At 32.0% G+C, this 18,507-nt stretch overlaps 1 protein-coding gene across 4 annotated transcripts in view; it reads left to right on the forward strand.

The window, feature by feature from the left end:
* The window catches only part of PHF14 (PHD finger protein 14), a 215,495-nt gene that overhangs the window by 132,140 nt on the left and 64,848 nt on the right, over window positions 1-18,507 (forward strand). For 2 of the 4 annotated variants that reach the window (XM_012559391.2, XM_023724351.1), the window contains one exon: window positions 18,073-18,190. In XM_012559391.2, the coding sequence (XP_012414845.1) occupies window positions 18,073-18,190 (118 nt within the window). Of the gene's footprint in view, window positions 1-9,133; window positions 17,206-18,072; window positions 18,501-18,507 lie in introns of those variants that run through there. The other 2 variants (XM_023724350.1, XM_023724352.1) reach the window with 2 other exon arrangements.

Raw genomic sequence — 18,507 nt, forward strand, 5'->3', positions numbered from 1 at the left:
TGGTTTTCTTTTAAACCTTATCTGAGTACTCCATGGTTTCTTTAACGGGTGAAGTTCAGAACTCTGGAAATATTTTTTTATAAGGTACTTGATGTATGTCTGTATTTCTAAAATACTTAGGCAAGTTTGAGAAAAACATTTTGGGTGAATAGGAAAGCAGCATGTTAGAAAGGTTGATTATTACCTTGTGACTATACTACTCAAGTGTGACTTTATAATGTGACTTTAAAATCGTTTGTACATTCTGTGTGTGTGTGATTTTTTAGTATTAATAAATGAAACAAAGTGTGATTTAGTTCATAAATAGCAACAGCTGAGCACTATGAGAACTGATACATTAGCTACATGAAAGTGACTCTTTAAGTATGTTCTCTACAAATAATAGCAAGTGAAGAAGGAGTTTTGCTTTGAATGAAAATGTTTAGGCACTCCCTGTAATTGCCCAGTGAGTCAGATCAACATAGACAGCTGCACAAGGAAGATAGGCCTAGGAAGGACTAAATCAATCTGATTCAGTCACATCCAAGTGAAATTACATCAGTCAATAACTTTCCTTTTAAATGAATGAAATCTTTCAGATCCAAATTTCTCTTATTAGGTTACTCGTTTGTATCAATTATTTAAAAAATCTCAAAATTGCATGATAATATCAAGGACCATGTTGTGACCTGGTCTGTAAGTGTAGATCTTTTTTAAAAAGGAAATTTAGTTTCATGTAGAGCATTAAACAACTGGCACAATATATATATTTTTACTGTTCTTCTAAAGCTTTTATTTGTGAAGAGATTGTGCAATATATTTTTCTCTATTCTTTTAAAATAAAATTTCTTTGTTCTCTCAGATTTATTTTCTGATCTATTTCATATTTATTAAATTCATCCATCAAGTTGTTATATAAAGGTATATAAGAGATGTAAGAATTCAGAGGATGGTGGAATCATTCCTAAAAGGATGATGGAGAAGTCTTCCTATAAACTAAGGTGACATTTGAGTTGGATCTTGAAGTATAAGTAGGTTTCAGGAGGCTGAGATGGGAGGTAGCAAATCCTTCAAGAGTATGAAATAACATGAGTAAAGACACAGAGACGGGACCATGGTGTCATGTGCGATGTAGGTTTAAGGGAACAGGTGCATCTGGATTCAGGCTAAAGATTTTAGAGTCCTAATGGGGATTCATTAAAGGCAAGGGATGATACGAAGGATAGTACTTTGGGAAGACTGATATTGTGGTAGCCTGTGAGATGAATGAACGGACAGCCTGGAGGTAGGCTAGTTTGGGGGCTAGGAACCTAAACTGATGGAAGTAGAAATGGAAAGGAACGGGAAGATCCAGGAGACATAATATTGCAGTAGAGGTTACAGCAAATTATTAACCAAAAATGGATAGACAAAGGAGGAAATGCGAATGTTAAACCAAACTGACTGACTTTAAGCTGAATGGCTGGAGAGAATGATGATACCAGGGACAGAAAGAGATGAATGACTGTATTTATTTTTGGAGATAGATATAATAGGTGAATGAAATCATAGGGCATTATGGGGTTGTTTATAGGCATGTTGAGTTAGAAATTTCTGGTAGACATTTAAAATTGTGGGATTTTCATTATAGAGAAGGACAAAACTCTGGAAATAAACTTGGTAACTGTTACAGATTTCTGCTTTATTCCTCAAGTATCCAATCCTAACTTTCCTACCTTTAACTAAATGACTGTGTCTCTGAGTGGATACCGCTGAAGGTCTGATAGGAAATCATGTATAAGAATGGAAAGAATTTGGTAGATGTCCTTGGTGTAGTTGGGTCACAGACTGAGTCCAGAGAAATTTTATTACAAAGTAGGAGATCCCTGAGATAAGCTTGTTTTATACTCTGCTTTTTTTTTTAAAAGAAGCGTTGTCTTGATGACCAAAGTAGCTTTGTCTTGATGACCAAAGTATCTCTGTGTATAAATAATATTTGCCTGTATAAATAATGTTTGCCTCTGTTTTAGTTGGTTGTCAACTAGTTATCCTTAAGAGGCATTCCTGTGCCTCTGTCTTTGTAGTTTACTTTCATACCAGCTGAATTTGCTCTGCTTAAGACCAGGCCAAACCAAACCTGTTGCCGTTGATTCAATTGCCACTCTTAGTGACCTTATAGGACAGAATAGAACTGCCCCATAGGGTTTCCAAGGAGTAGCTAGTGGATTCAAACTGCCAATTTTTTGATTAGCAGCCGAGCTCTTTAACCACTGCGCCACCAGGGCTCCCGACTTTAAGACAGTGGCTCTTAAACTTTAGGGTGCATTAAAATCACGTGAGAGGCTTGTTAAAACAGAGTTCCTGTTTTGGAAGGCTTGGGGTGGTTCGAGAATTTTTATTTCTAACACATTCCCAGTTGGCGCTGATGTTGCTGATCTGGGGACCACACCTTGAGAACCACTACTTTAAGAGAGAGAACTCTTAAAGTACCCCTGCTCTGGTACTTCTCTGGCCCATAGATTGACCTTTTCATTATAGTAAAGGCTATCTGATTTTAGAAAAGCATTCATTTAGCAAATAATTATTGTGTATCCATTTGCACCAGGTGTTGGACTTGGTGTTGGAGATGCAAAGGTGAGCAACATAGGGTGTATGTCAGAGTTTAAGTACCCCCTGCCTTTTTTCCTTTTGCTGACATATTTACTCACCTAAACCCAAATGATTTGGCCTTTTTGAAGTCTTTACACTGGAGCAGACTTTATATGGGGACTGCATATGTGGGGACTGCATAAGACCAACAGCTCCATTCTCTTCTAGTTGAATTTGATCATTGATTCTTAGAGACTTTAAGGAGAAAACACAGTTGTCTTATCCAAAATGGTATTATAAAACATTGAATCAAGGGTGCTTATAAACTCTGAATCATTTTGAGCTCTTCATGCAAAATGACAACAGACCAGTTAAAAATGGGCTTTTCGCTCATGGTGACCCTTGAACCAGATTGGCAATAGTAATGGCTCTTTAAGACAGCCCTGAAATGATGCCGTGTGTGACAATCTCTCGGAGACCCTGGCCTACTGCTGTTAAACTTAACACTTCTGTTTTTACTGTAGTCAGAAAGTACAATACAGTCTTGGCCAGCAAAACTTCTAGCTTTCAGATTTTAGACTCTAAACCTCTAATTTCCCTGAAGACTTTCTCTTTAATCTATAGGCTATCTAGAAGTGTGTTGTTTAATTTCCAAATATTTGGAAATTTTCCTTATATCTTTCTGTTAATGATTTCAAGTTTAATTTTGTTGGGGTCAGAGAGTATACTTTAAATGATTTCAGTTATTTTAAATTTGTTGAGGTTTGTTTTATGGCCCAGAATATGGTATATCTGGTTCAACATGCATTTGAAAAGAATGTGTATTCTTCTGTTATTGAGTGAAATATTCTATAAATGTAGGTTGATAGTGTTGTTCAGGTGTTCTATATACTTACTGATTTTCTGTCTACTTACTTTATCAGTTACTTAGAAGGGTGTTAAAGTCTCCAACTATAATTGCAGATTTATCTATTTCACCTTTCAGTTCTATTTTTTTTTCTTTATGCATCTTTTTTATTTCTTCCTGGTTAATTGACCCTTTTACTATTGTGTAATGTCTCTTTTAATCCCTGACATTCTTATTATGAATGTTTGTCTGATATTACTATAGACACTCCAGTTTTCTCTTTAATTTTATTGTAAAATATATTTATCAGAAAGCTTGATATTTTAACCATTTTTTTAACGGGGAATTCAGTGACATTAATTACATTCACTATGTTTTGCAACCATCACCACTATCCATGTCCAAAATTTTTTCATCACCCCAAAGAGAAACTCAGTACTGCAGCAATAATTCTCACTTCTTCCTCCTCGCAGAGACACGTAGTGGCGGAGACAGAGTTAAAGCTAGTTCAGTTCTCATCTGAAAGTCTTCCTTTCCTTCACATTCTCAAAGTACAATGGTTATGACCATTGGACATATTAAAAATATTGTTTGCACTGAAAAAGAGTCAATGAAGTGCACACACTTCCAAATTTTAGCATGTTTGTCTCTTCCTCTGTTTCTGTTTATCTGACATTCTTCTCCTTCATCTTACCCTACTCCTAACTGTCAAAGGGTCTATGACGTGAAAATGAAGACTTTTAAATTGGAAGGAAGGCATGTGTGTGTGTGTATGAGGTATATGAGAATCTCTTTACTACCTGATTAATTTTTTGTTAATCTAAAGCTATTCTAAAAATAAAGTGTATTAATTTTAAAAAAACTTAAAAGGATGTGAGTAGAAATTTTCATATTTTTCTTTTAAAAATTTTGTTCATTATAAAGATTTTGAAAGTAAAAAAATACAAAAAGTTTAAACCGCCCATGATTTTTATAACATCTTAGTGTATTTACTTTTATTCACATATTTTTAAAGGTTCTGTTCAAAACAATTTTCTGATTTAGCCATTGGATATTAATTGAAAGTTAAAAATAACAGAATAATTTGGGAAGGATTTCCCATCATAACATTTCCTGATATCTATTTCCTGCCTTTTCCATTCTTATGGCTTCTGTGAGACCTTTCTCAATGTCTGTTTCACTGTTCTCTACCACGTCGACCTTCGTTGCTTTAGTGTTTCCTCTCGCCTTCTTTCCCTGTTGTTTTTCACTTCATTCATATAGCCAGGTTCTGTGGCTCTAATATAGTCTCAGTTCCTTCAGTCTTTTGGATCTTTTTCTTACCCAATAAAATGGCCAGAACCTATATCCAGCCCTTGTGGAAAGTCTACTAGTGTCCTCCCTAATATCCAATTAGGGCCTATGTTCTCCTACTTCTTCATTCCTTTCCGACCCTGCTGTTCTTTACTTCATTTTCTAATTGTCTTAGACGTTTATTGAACAGTTTAGAGTAACAGGTCATTCAGCACAAAACTCTTTAAAATATAAAATTGAATGCTTTTATTAGAAGTTCTTAAAAGTTTCTTGGCCATCCCTACCACCAAGAGTGCAGACTGTTCTGTCTTAGACCTGACTTTATAAAAATAATGACTTAAACTAGTTTTTAGGTCTAAAATTGTGCTGCTTTGTACATCACAAAGAGATTAGATTCTAAAGAGGGAATTAGAAAATAAACTGGGTCTTGTTAGTGAAACTTTTCTCAAGAGTGGTTTTTAAAGAATGCTTTTCTATTAGTAAAAATAGGGGGAAGAGATGTTTAATTTCAGAATATATTTTTATAATGAAGGTAGCCTAGGTACAACTGAATTTTTTTATGAAGGCAGTATTCTTATAAAATTTAGGTTAAAAAGAAAATGTTTACTTGGAATATTTTTATTCTGTAATTAAGTTGATGATGATGTTAGACATATGGAATGGCTGTCCTGACTCACGCATTTAGTGTATGACATCCTTTGACTTTAAAATTCATATTAAAACACTGTATCTTTAAATACCTTAGTATAATTCATAAATATCTTTTATGTTATATGTTATAAACATTTGAATTTTTAAATTTTCTTTTTGAAATTTGTAATAAAACAGAAGCCTGAATATGGTATACATTGCGTAGTGAAGTGTGGTAATTTTGGGATATGTGGTTTTAAGGAAGTAAGCATCATAATTTCAAGCACATACAGCAATGAAATATTTCTCATTGCACTCATTTTTATTTTTCAATAAGAATTTATTTTTGCAGTTTTCTACTTATTTTCCGTTGGAAGTGTGGTAATATTGTTAACTTATACATAAGAAGGAATTATCTATTAGATACTTAATCATTTGAAAAGACTGATTCTAGCCATAGTTCTGTTACTTGTTATCTGAATGACCTTGAATCAAATAACCTTCAAACTTTCTCATCTGTAAAATGAGAGCCCAAAACCCGTTGCCACTGAGTCTATTCTAACTCATAGTGACCCTATAGGACATAGTAGAACTGCCCCATAGGGTTTCCGAGGAGCAGCTGGCTAGTGGATTCAAACTGCCAATCTTTTGGTTAGCAGCCGAGCTCTTAACCACTGAGCCACCAGGGCTCCGAGAGCATCAACCTTTAGTTTTCAAATTTCATAAGTTTTATAACTCAAGAAGATTCTAGAATAAACACTATAGAGTTCTGAAAAGGATCCTGAAGTCAGTCATCTCACCATCCATCTGGTACTTGATTCTTCTCCCCAGGATTCACTACTAAGTGACAGGGAACAAGCTTTCGTCAGGAGTAGAGGTGTGTAACCCACTCCCTCTGAGGCAGCTCTGACCATTGGTAATTTTTCTCTCCAAGAAAGCTGACATGTCTCTCCTAAAAAATGTTAACCCTTGATGCCATACAAAACGTGTATAATCCATCTTCTAGCATTAAAAGCCAACTATATTGTTTTCTGGTTTTTCTTCTTTTAAAAATTAAACATCCTGTTTCATTTGTTCTTGTATAACAAAGTTTGATTTGTATTGGTTTTATAATTGTTCTGAACATATAAAATAGACATATTGTAAAATTAATGAAATGAGAGGTAAAATGAATTTGAAACTAAGATTGGTTATAAATTTTAGTGATGATGCTAGATTTTGATATGTAAGAAATAATGTATAAGAATCTCTGTTTTGAACATTTGTAATTGAACCCCAGAAAAACATTAAAAAAAAATCGTTATGGCCTTGGAATTATAATAATGCCAATGTCAGATTATTTACTGTGTCCCAGATTCTGTCCTCTGTTCTATAAATGTATTATCTCATTTAGTTCTTATAACAGTCCTATGAGGTATGAAAATTTCCGTTTTAGAGATGCGGTAACTGAGATATAGAGACACTAAACAACATAAAATAGAAATTGCTTAAATTATGTATCTAAGTTATATAAATTAGATTATATAATCTCTCCTCTTAAAATATTACTATCATATTGATAAATCTACTGTCCTTAAAATTAATAGTTCCTGGCATGTATAGAGCACTTACTTTGTACCAGTCAGTGTGCTAGTGCCTTCCATATTTTATTTAATCCTCACAGCCACTGTATTAAAAAAAAAAAAACTAAACCTGTTGCTGTTGAGTCAATTGTGACTCACAGCAACCCTATAGGGCAGAGTAGAACTGCCTCATAGAGTTTCCAAGGAGCACCTGATGGATTTGTACTGCTGACCTTTTTGTTAGCAGCTGTAGCACTTAACCACTACGCCACCAGGGTTTCATATAAGGTAGATACTAACTTTATCCCTATTTTACAGGTCAGTAAACTAAGAATTACTTGCCCAAGATTGCACAACTAGAAAGTGGTGAAATTAGAGTTTGAATCTAGGCAGTCTTGACTATACAGCTCATGCTCTAGGCATTACTCATACTGCCTGACCACACTGCACTGCTTTGTTGGGGCAAAAGAAGTAGATACTTCCTCATGGTGGACAATTCTAACTATACAAAAGTATAGACTATATTTATATGTAACAGTTAATTCCTTTTTTTTTACATTAATTTGTAAATAAACTTACTAAGTGCCATACAGTATAAATACAAAGCCAAAATGTGATCTCTGATTTAAAAGAACTGTCTTTTGTTCTAGGAAGATAATGAACCAAGACAAGTAGTGCTTATTCTTTCTTTAAGGGATATTTTGGAATATTAAATGAAATTTAGGATGGAGGAATATTAGGGATAGCGCTTTTATTTTTTCAAAGGTAATTTTAACTTGAATTTGAGGTTTGAAGCAGATTTCCATATCTAATGTATCTATATTCAAAAGTATATCAAATACAAATACATATTTTGGATTTTCTGCTAGTATTCATCATTTGTGCACATAGTTAAGAGTTAGTTGCACTTCTGTTGTAGATTATGTGGTTGCTTCCTCTTGCATTATGCTTTTCCTGTAGTACTTAACCTCCAAAGCACTTCTCAGAATATCAGATTCAGACTGTGCTCAGAGTTTTCTACTTGGAGATTGAAGCCTTATAAGCAGTTAGCACGTGACCTTACTATTCAACAAGGGAATTCAACTCTTTCTATTTCTCATATATTGATAAATATAAAATTTCTCTGAAATCTGTTTCACACTATATTCTTTTTTCTTATTGTACAGTTTTGTTTTTGATTTTGTTTTTGAGATTATTCAGTTTGGCATGGTAGCTTTTCTCAGTATGCTTTATCTGTCTGTGTGCCACTTTTCACTTTCTTTTTCTCAATGGAACTTAGAAGCATTAAACACGTCTCTAATAGTTAAATACCAAAACAGACTTTTTCTCTGATGTGTGACTGCTTGGCAATTTCACCTACATCTACGCAGATCTAAATATCTGAAGGAAATGATTAATTTGTATGTTTACCGAAGTAAAAAAATGTTACTTATGATCCCTAAGCATCTGAAATTTCTCTGAAAATAAAGATACCACAAAGGTAGCAAATAAATACTTGTGAGTAGGGAAATAAATACAGGAAACAATGAATAAAGTTCAGAGAAATAAGTGCAAATGAATATGTTCTGCAAATTTGCCCAAAATGAATATACTTTTTATAATCATTTATGATCAATGATCAAGTCGTTGCAGTGAGTGTCTTATTCTCATGTCCTGTTTGTTGCACAATCCACTAAACTGGCTAGCTTGGGTATACTTTAAACAATTATAACCAAACATTTTTGGTATACTCTTTTAAAAAGGAAGGTGGTGTAGGTTCAGGGGATAAAAATCCTATGAAAATTTTCTTCCCTGAGACTCTATGATAGAGTATGACAAGCTCTGTAATATGCTGATTAGGTGTGCTTGTTTTCAGCAGAGTTACATGCTTTCTCAAGCATTGTTAAAGTGCCATATATAATGAAAAAAAGAGCAAACTGCTATCTTTCAAAATATTTATTGATCAAAAACATGTTTGCTTATATAAATACCAGACCCACATTGTTTTCAAATTATTTTTTGTTTTAGTAAGATAGATTTAATACTCGTACTAATAATACAAGAGGAGGCAACTGAATGTTTCAGATGATAACAGTTTAACCGATAAGAACCTACACAAGATCATAGCATTTGATTTAGCATATCTGTCTCTTTGGACCAGATCATATGTTATTTGAATCTGCTTGAATATTGTTAGTATGTTTCATAAGACATAGTGCAGAGCTGCTATGATCTTTAAATGTTAATGTTCTTTTCTTATCACTTTACTGTGTAGATACCCTTCATGAGACCCAACTCTGCCACAGCTCATCCTCGGAGGCAATCCCGGAAACCTCTTTTATAAGTGTGATTTTAAAAATGTGGATAAAACTCTCAATAGAATCCATAAAGTAAAGGAGAACAGCTATCTTGTCCTTTCCATAAGCTTATCACTGCAAAAAGTTTCATTTGCTTGTCAGGTTTGGATAGAATATAATTGATTGGTTTGTTACTTAGACTGACAAGGCAGTTAATTTGCCTGTGTGGATTTTTTCTTTTTTGCACTAATCAGAAACATTTGATATGTGCATTGTTGAAAAATACTGGATAAATGTCTCATCAGAATTGTCCTATTAAGTAATGTCTTTTCCCCCTGCTTTTTTTGGCGTATGATGATATACAGTGTTTGGACTTACTGAAGAGTTTTGGAAGCCTGTGAGACTTAAATGCAATATGCTACTCTCTGTTGTTGAACAATACCAGTAACAAACAAGAAAAGAATGCTTCCCATTAGTCTGCTATTCTGTTTCATCCAACTTAATACATTTATTCATATATGAAATGCTGCGTTGTGGAACAACTATAGACTCTTATATTAAACGTATTTCCATTTATAATATTCAGTAAAAGTGAAAGGCTTGTGAAGCTGTGACATTCTAGATTTGACTCACTAGTCCTAGTATGAAGGCACTAGTATTATTAGCATGAGATTCTTTTTTAAATTTCAGATTTCAAGTCCATGAATAAGAGTATATCTGTGTTGGTCTCTAGATAATTTTTAGTAATACCCAAATTTATTCAGTCTTTATTGTTTTAATATGGACTTGCTGTGTTCAGTATAATTTCATTTTCTCAACATTAAATATGAAATTATGAAATAAGGAGGGAGATACAGAGCTTATTGACTATACAACCTACCAGCTGAGAGATCTTCATCAACATGTGTGTATTTCCAGAGGTTTACAGAATTAAAATTTGATCTTCAAGCTTTAATGATCCAGTTTTAACTCAACGACAGAAATATGTTGAATATTCCATCATTCCATCTTGAACTGATTTAGAAGAGACTCTTTGCTGAAATTCAAATGCACATGTACATGTAAATTGTCAACATGCCTCTTGGAATTCCCGGATTTATAAATGTGGTTTTGGACATCTTTTCACGTTTGGTGGCAATTGAAGCTAGTTTAAACTTTAGGAATAGAGCTGGCAATGTTATAGATAATCAAAAACAAGTGTAAATATAAAGTTGCTGTATGCTAGTAATCTATAGTTATAGTAAGGAACCATACATTTGGGTAATATGTTTAATAAAATAACATAATGTGTATAAAGTTATGTATAAACTGAGGTTATTAATTTATTGAAAGATCTCTTACAACTTTGGAGGAAAAATATTAATCATCTGTAGTAAAACCAGTAAACTTTTTTTTTTAAAGAATAAGAAAGGACTAATTATCACTATATAAGCTTAAGAAAAAGTAGGTAATTATTACTCTTGCTGAATTCCAGCTGATTTTAAGAAAAATGCCAGATACCCATTTTCTTAATGGAATATACTAATGAATTAGGACCTGGCCCTCCTTTAGTATATGGTGAGAATTACTGTTGGTCATTTTATTTTAGGTCTTTTTTGAGAATCATTAATCCTTCTGGTTTTGGTATCACTTGTTAATCAAAATCGTTTCCACCTTCATTGCAATTAGAATATTAATTATCATCATTGTCCATCTTGTAATCTTACGTGGTGATTATGCTATTCCATATTTTGGTGCTAACCTAAGAATCTTTGTTACACATCACAAATATAAACCACATATTTTATAAGATAAATCTGGAAAGAATGTGGTTGGAGTAGGAAAACTTTCAGTGAAAGGAGTAGAATGAAACACTTTCTCTCTCCTGATTAATCAATCTCCTAAATGCTTTTCTGTTTTCAACAGCATAAATTAACCTTTGTCCATAATTGGTCCACTTGCTATTCAAAGAAGACTTAATTTGTACTTCAATATGCACTAAATGGTTCATATTTCACACACATATGTAAGAAGAAAACAGCATGTCAGGTAAATGATGGTTATTTGTCACACAATAGGAAAAGGAACACAGAAATAAAATATGAAGGAAATTAAATTACTTTGAAATGTGAGAAGGATGACATAGTTTTATATAGCAGTGGTTCTCAAACCAAGGAAGGATTTGTTAAAACAGATTTCTGCCCTATTCCCTTACTGTTGCCCCCACCCCCCACCCCAGAGTTTCTGATTCAGTGGGTCTGAGATAAGGCCTGGAAATTTTGCATTTCTAACCAGTTCCCAAGTGATACTGATGCTGCTGGCTGGAGACTCCACTTTGAGAACCATGTGTATATAGTATTGAAAAAAAAAAAAACCCTTGTATTTTGTTCAACATTGATAAAAGAATATGTCTTAAGTCTCCTTAGAAGGGCAGAGTTTCAAAAATATTTGCTTCTAGATAAAAGAATTTATAACATGTAAAATACAATTTCTTTATATTTGTAAATTCAGTTAAATATTTATTTTATACCTATTGTGGGGACAGCAGTTGAATGATTATTTGAGATGAATTAAGGAACTCTGAAAGAACATAGCCTTTGTCCATAATTCAGTAATTCTTTGTAAAAACAGACTTGAAATCAGTATTATGTTTGAACATGAAAACAAAATTTAGCTTTAACTTTAATCCATCTTGTTTATAAATTATATTTATGCATTATCATTATGTCAGTCATTTGTCTCTTGAATATTTTGTTTTTGCATTTATGTTGTTAAAAATAATTGCTGACCAATAAATGATAAGAATATTCGCACTCGTGATCATATTTCCCTGTTTTTACCTCTTATTTAAACACTTTAAGTCACTAATTTGACAAAACTCACCAAATATTTACTTGACTCACAATATGGGTATATTTTCTAAATATTTCACCAAAATAATTCATAAAGACTCTGCAGCAGAGAGTAGGCTACTTTTGTTATTTAAAAAAATTTTTTTTTTTTTAGTTTATGGAGTTGTTTTTGACTATTAAAACTCTTTTTAAGAGACTCAGCTTTAGAGTCACGTGGCATCATATGAAGCAGAATTTTTTTCCTGCTAATCTGAGTCAGCACTTTGCAAATTTACATAATATTAAGGATTGGGATTTACAATATTTCTGAGATAGACATGCTTTGCAAATAGTTCTCCTTTATTAAAATGTATACCTCTTTCCCCCAGTGCTTACTGTAAGACACTCTGCAGGCCTGCTGATAAGACTCACTGCTGCTCTGGTACAAAGGATATAATGAAATTGGATTCTCATGCTGGGCTTTGTAAATAAAGTGAGATTGACCTCCTAGATATTATCTCATTTACCTGATTTACATTGTAAAATCAGGATCTACACTGTTGATTAGAGTGTAAATTAGTTAATTATGAACAGGGAAATACAAAGTTATGTGGGGCTTGAGCACAGCAGGTTGTACTGCTGAAAAATTTCCAAGGGCATGAGCAGATGGAGATCAGTTTATTAAAGAACATAGCAGACGTGTTTCAGGTATGGGAATACCTAATCAATCTCTCATGCTGTGAAGAGGTACTTGACCTTATTCTGTATTTTTATATGAACTATTTCATTTCTTGTTTTATATATTCATTTCACTTTTAATCTTGTAACCTGGCTGCTGCAGATGTAGCTGAATTGATCCTATTCTTTGTCTATTAAATATGGATTTGGATAATTATCCGAATATTTTTCCAATTAATATTTTGTTAAAGCATATTTTTGTCTTTTTTTACTACCCATTCATTCACTATTGCCTGTGATAGAAGTTGATAATTGCATTAATGGAAACAGGTTCAAGTCCTCCACATGTAAAACATGATATAAAAGATATTTTCTAATTTGTATAGAAAATGCTCATGTAGTAGTTTGCACGAACACTATTGTAAAATACAAGGATTAAATTATTGTTTATTGATATTAAATGTTATTCTAACATTGGTAGGATGCAAAATTTTGTGCAAGCATATGTAAAAAATAATATCACTCATGGACCACTATCCCACATTTTCTCCATCTGTTAAGATGTGTGATTGAAATAATTGGCCATGATTCAATGAAAGAATTAATCATTACTGGTTAATAGATTTGTGTGGGTGTTTGAGTTGCTAGTGAAATTTTTATTGAAATCTGAAGACTTAATTCTTTTGATCTTTGTGGTATAGAATTTTTACATAAAAATGAAAAATATTCAGCATATCAATTCTCTTAATATTTAGTTTTTTTAAGTGTGAACAGAAGTAATAGTATGTATGTTTAGAATCAGTTCTTAATTTTACTCTGTAGATTTGTAAGGGATCTAAATACTATGTTTCATTGATACAAAAAAAAGAGCTATGATCTTTGATCAACTTGATCATGAAAAAAAGTACATCTCTTTTCAAGTTCCTGTTACGAGTGTTATGTTTCACTTTTACCTGAGGTTTAGATTGTCATCTGGCTGTAAATTATATGTATAGGAGGTGCACTTACGTCTTTTGGCAACTTTTAAAAACATATTTAGTGTACTCCCCTATTGAAATTATTAACTGTAAATTGAAAGAGTAAAAGGAACCCTTTGGAACACTGACTTTTATCCTGTCTCTTAGGCACAGAAGGAAATAAATCAGTTCTTTTTACTTGTATGCATATTTTCAGTAATCAGGTAAACACATGACTGATTGCTTGTTGGATAGATCATAGTGCACATGTACATAAATCATTTTCTTCCTCTTCTTTGTCTAGGGTGCTATACTTAATCATATGCTAAGTAAGTATTTTAAATACATATAGAGCTATGTTTTTTAGTGACTGCATTTTGTTAAATCACTATGTAAAAGGCAAATACAAAGCTACTTTATTATTTACATTTGTATCCATTATGAATCTGATGTTTAGAAAGTTGTACTTAGTAAGAATCTAATTAAACAATTAGGTTTCCTTTTATCTTGTAAATGGGATTCATTTTATCTCATTTAAAATTGTGATTTTAGTGTTAATGTGTACAGTATTTATTAGATGCTTAAAAGATAATTCTTAATCATCCAATTTGCATTTTTATTTAAAAAAAATTTCATAGCATTTCTTTAAAGGTCAGTTTATATTCTCTTTTAATATTTTAAGACATTGCATTTCTGTTTAATAATGTGCTATTGGTATAGTAAAATAATCTGTTTTTATTACATAGGCATTTGTGTTATTTAATAAAGTATATCGTGTTACATCACTATACTTTCATTGGTAATGACTGCTTTTGCAAAACATTTTATTCAATACTTTGATAAATTAGATATGTATTATATTATGTGCTGCAATGATGTGTTTCCAAATATATGTAAGAAATAAAGGTAGAAAACATAAACAGTAATTTGATCAATAACTACCTCAACTCATATTTCAGCTTTAGGTAGCAGAATGATTGCAGACATTTATACAAGTTTCTAATTTTTGAGTTTTTGAAATGCTCTAAATTTGTAACATAGCCAGAATTTTTTGCTGACAAGAATTACTAAAGGATACAAACTGATGTGTGTGTGCATGAAATAAGTAATCCACTATTTTGACCATCTACATTGTTGTTTGATTTCTAAGATTCTTAATGGTATCTCTTACATTTGTCTATGGTGTGTTGATTCTTGCAAATTCTGCTAGAGTTCATTGTGTTTTTATAAGATATATATATATGTATATATATATATGAAATTCAAAGCTTATGTGCTACTTATATAAGTAGCACATAAGCTATGAAATTCTTCGATTCAGTATTCTAATGTAGAAACAACCAGATTTTTTCCACATGGGAATAATTTCAGACATCTCTAGAAAAAGCGTGTATTTATATATTTACTTGTTTATCAACAGAGCTGTTAACTTCAAGATTGGGTTATTTCTTTCTGCTTTTTCTTTTCTCTCCTGGATTTTGGCAGTTCCTGAGGGTATTATCTTTTTGCCATTTAGTCTTGCAGTTGTAGATTTGATTTCCTCATGAATGAGCTAGAACTTTAGAGAACTTCCGTATCACCCCTAATTCTGACAAGCAAATTCTACTTTTCCTCTGGAACCATCACAAGTACATTAGAGTTCCATATGTAGACTAAGTTGTTCTGAAAGGTATCACTAATAAAAGAATCAATCAGTAAGAATTAGGTCATCTGAAAATGACATATATTTCAACATTATCTTTTCACAAAGCTAGCATGTAAAATCTTCGTTTTTCTGTTTACATTAGTTCTTGAGCTGAAAAATAACTTGATTTTTATATTAATTGAAATCTGCAACAGATAGGAACTACTTCAGTGTTGCAAACCTGTTATTAATTTATTAACTGGAAACTCTTATTTTACAACAAGAATCACCTAAATACATGAAGATGAAAAAAATGAATTATGATACACCTTTACATTCATAATGGTGTTTGCCTCGTTATATACTAGGAATCATAATTTGTAAATTATAGCACAGTTATAAAATAAATATTCAGTAATTGTAATTTGATGTTGAACTATGAAAATATTAATGCCATAACACCTCACTTACTGAGAACTCAGATGAATTGGCCAAAAAACTTGAAGTTTAGCAAAAAAGACTAAACAACCAAAATTGTATCCATATACTTAACTCAGTAGAAGTTCTTGTTTCCATGACTTTTAACTGTCAATTTGCATAATATTAAGTTTAGTAGGCTGGTTTCTAAATCCACAACAACTTATTGTTGGGGACAAATGCTCACTGACAATGTCAGGAAGCAGTGGCTGATATTATCAAGCAAGTGAGGACTTCGAAAACCTGTAGAAGTTAACACAAGAATTCAAACAGATCAGCCGACTAACGGTACTCATTACGGGTACAAAGTGTTGGCACGCTGTTAGACACGTAGCAGTATCTATTATTCATATTATAACTCTGAGGTGACAATGATGGAGTGAATTATATTTACTATATTGATGAAGCATAATATGTGATTCCTTTTCAATTTTCAGTCAAAGATGACTGATGTACTAGTTTTCATGTTTGAAGGAGTATGCCCTCAACTATCTAGAAATCGCTATCTTCTCCTCAACTCAGAAATACTTATACTCTGAGGGTTCCTATAACCATATATAAATGTAACTGAAATTTTAGCTATTGGAAGGTACATAAGTTGTATCGAGGGAAAAAGCATAAAATTGAGTGGGCTTATCACTTAGTCTATGTTACACTGGAGGTGGGCTGTATTATTTCCTATTTTTTCTTAATTCCAGAAAAACAGGTTTTTGAACATTTTAACTGTTTTTGAATATATACTTTGGATGACGTATTTATAATATTGACATATTAAATAAAGTATTGTTATTCCTATTTGATTTTATCTGTTTCTGTGACTAGAATTATCATAGTAAAATTTTTTTGGAATCCATATAAGGCTAACATTTGCGGAAATTTTGGTATCTTGAGCCTAAAAGAGAAGATTTTTGAGGAAGAAAAGTACGTAAGCTTATTTGGTTCATAAAGTGAAAAATTGTAGAGAAAAAAACGCATACATTATGACATACAATTGTGTTTTAAATTTGTTATACCTGAATAACTTAGCTAAGTTGCTTAGCTTTTCTGAAACTCTGATTTCCAAAATGGGTCTTTGGGAGATTGAGTAATTGTAGGATGATATGAAATGTTTACTATAAATGTAGATTATAATTCCCTTTATTGTGATGGGCATTTTAAAGTCAATTGTTTTTCTTTTGTATTTTTTATAATAAGAGCTCCTTTCCCTTTTTTCTAACAAAGTTTATTTAATAGTAATTTTGCACTTTATTCAAATAATTTGTCTTCTATAAGTTTTTCCTTCTAGTTTCTTAGTTGTGGATCTCTCAGTTTATGAAGTTTTAAATCAGTAAGAATAATGATAAAGACAATCTGACAATCTGACAGAATTGGTTTGGAGAAAGTTTTTTTTTTTTTAATAAATAAAAATATTACAAAGATTACACAAAGTGAAGAAGATAACCACTTCTTTAAGATGTATACATCTTATTTGTTGTTAAATTTTGGTCTTGTTATTCCAACTGATGCAACATTCTTTTTATAAAACACTGAAATAATGCAGATCTTTCTTCATTGTCAGCAGGATGAGATTGTCTGAAACGAAGAATAGGTATGATAGTTTTTTTAGATTTTGTACATCATAGGTGGCCAAGACACTTACAAAAGAATTGTTAATAAGCTTTAAAATGTAGTAGGAGATACTTTGAAAAAAACCAAATGCACTGAGAGAAAGTGACACGCAACTTTTGAGACAAAATATCAGATTCTTAGAGAGGTTTCTTACCTCTTTTGTATATTTAAGTGCTGTGATTTAATATAAAAATTGTGTTTATTTGCTATAGATTGTGTTAGCAATCTACTCTAACTTGGATAGAGTGATGAGGTATAAATTGTTAATCACTAATTCCAGTTTAGTGTAGCCTAGTAGAATTTCTTAGAGTTTCAAAATTCAGAAAATATTCATAATGTATTGAATTGAATTTATAATCTTGAATTATATGTATTTAGTATTGTTAAATGTTTTTAAATCTCCCTATCTAATGGGTAAATGATTAATTCTTTAACTTTATATTTGAAATTGTCAAGGTTTTGTTAGTCTTTAGCACATATGACTATACACATATATTCATTCATATGCTCTTTTAACATTTCTACTATCAAAGTGTTCTGAATGATATTTGTATTTTTGTCATTTTTATTGTTGTTGTATTTTGTTTTTCCTAAAACATTTATTTCAGGTTTAAGTTGCCTTTGTCAGAAACATTAATAATCTTGTGAGCCAAGAATAGAATTTATAGTGTTAAAATTGAAGTATAGAGTAGTTTGCCTTTGTATTTTCTAAAAACATGGTTTTTGCGTTATTTAGGTATTGTATAAATCTGTTTACTCTGCAGGTGTGATGAATGCAGACTCTGCTACCATTTTGGCTGTTTGGATCCTCCTTTGAAAAAATCTCCTAAACAAACAGGCTATGGATGGATATGTCAGGAGTGTGATTCTTCATCTTCTAAGGTAAGAAGAAAAGAGGCTATAAGGAAAAGGGTTGTTTCCTTTAATTTTGATAGTTTTTCCATACCACACCATCAGCTTCCTAAATTTAAAGAGAATTGAAATATGAGGGACCAACATTTTAATCTAATGCACTTAAAAAATATATTGCTGTGGTGATTTTATTGCCTTTATGTTGAGGGAAAAAAAATCCCTACTAAATTATGTAAATTTCCTCTATGGAATGTGTAGTGGTTTTGTATATTCTCTGTATTACTGTAGCATTTTAAGTAGTGCTCTTAATAGCCAAAAAAAGTCACCCTCCACTATTTACCACACCT

Source organism: Trichechus manatus, unplaced genomic scaffold (genome assembly GCF_000243295.1).
Source record: "Trichechus manatus latirostris isolate Lorelei unplaced genomic scaffold, TriManLat1.0 scaffold00242, whole genome shotgun sequence".
Lineage (NCBI taxonomy): Eukaryota > Metazoa > Chordata > Mammalia > Sirenia > Trichechidae > Trichechus > Trichechus manatus.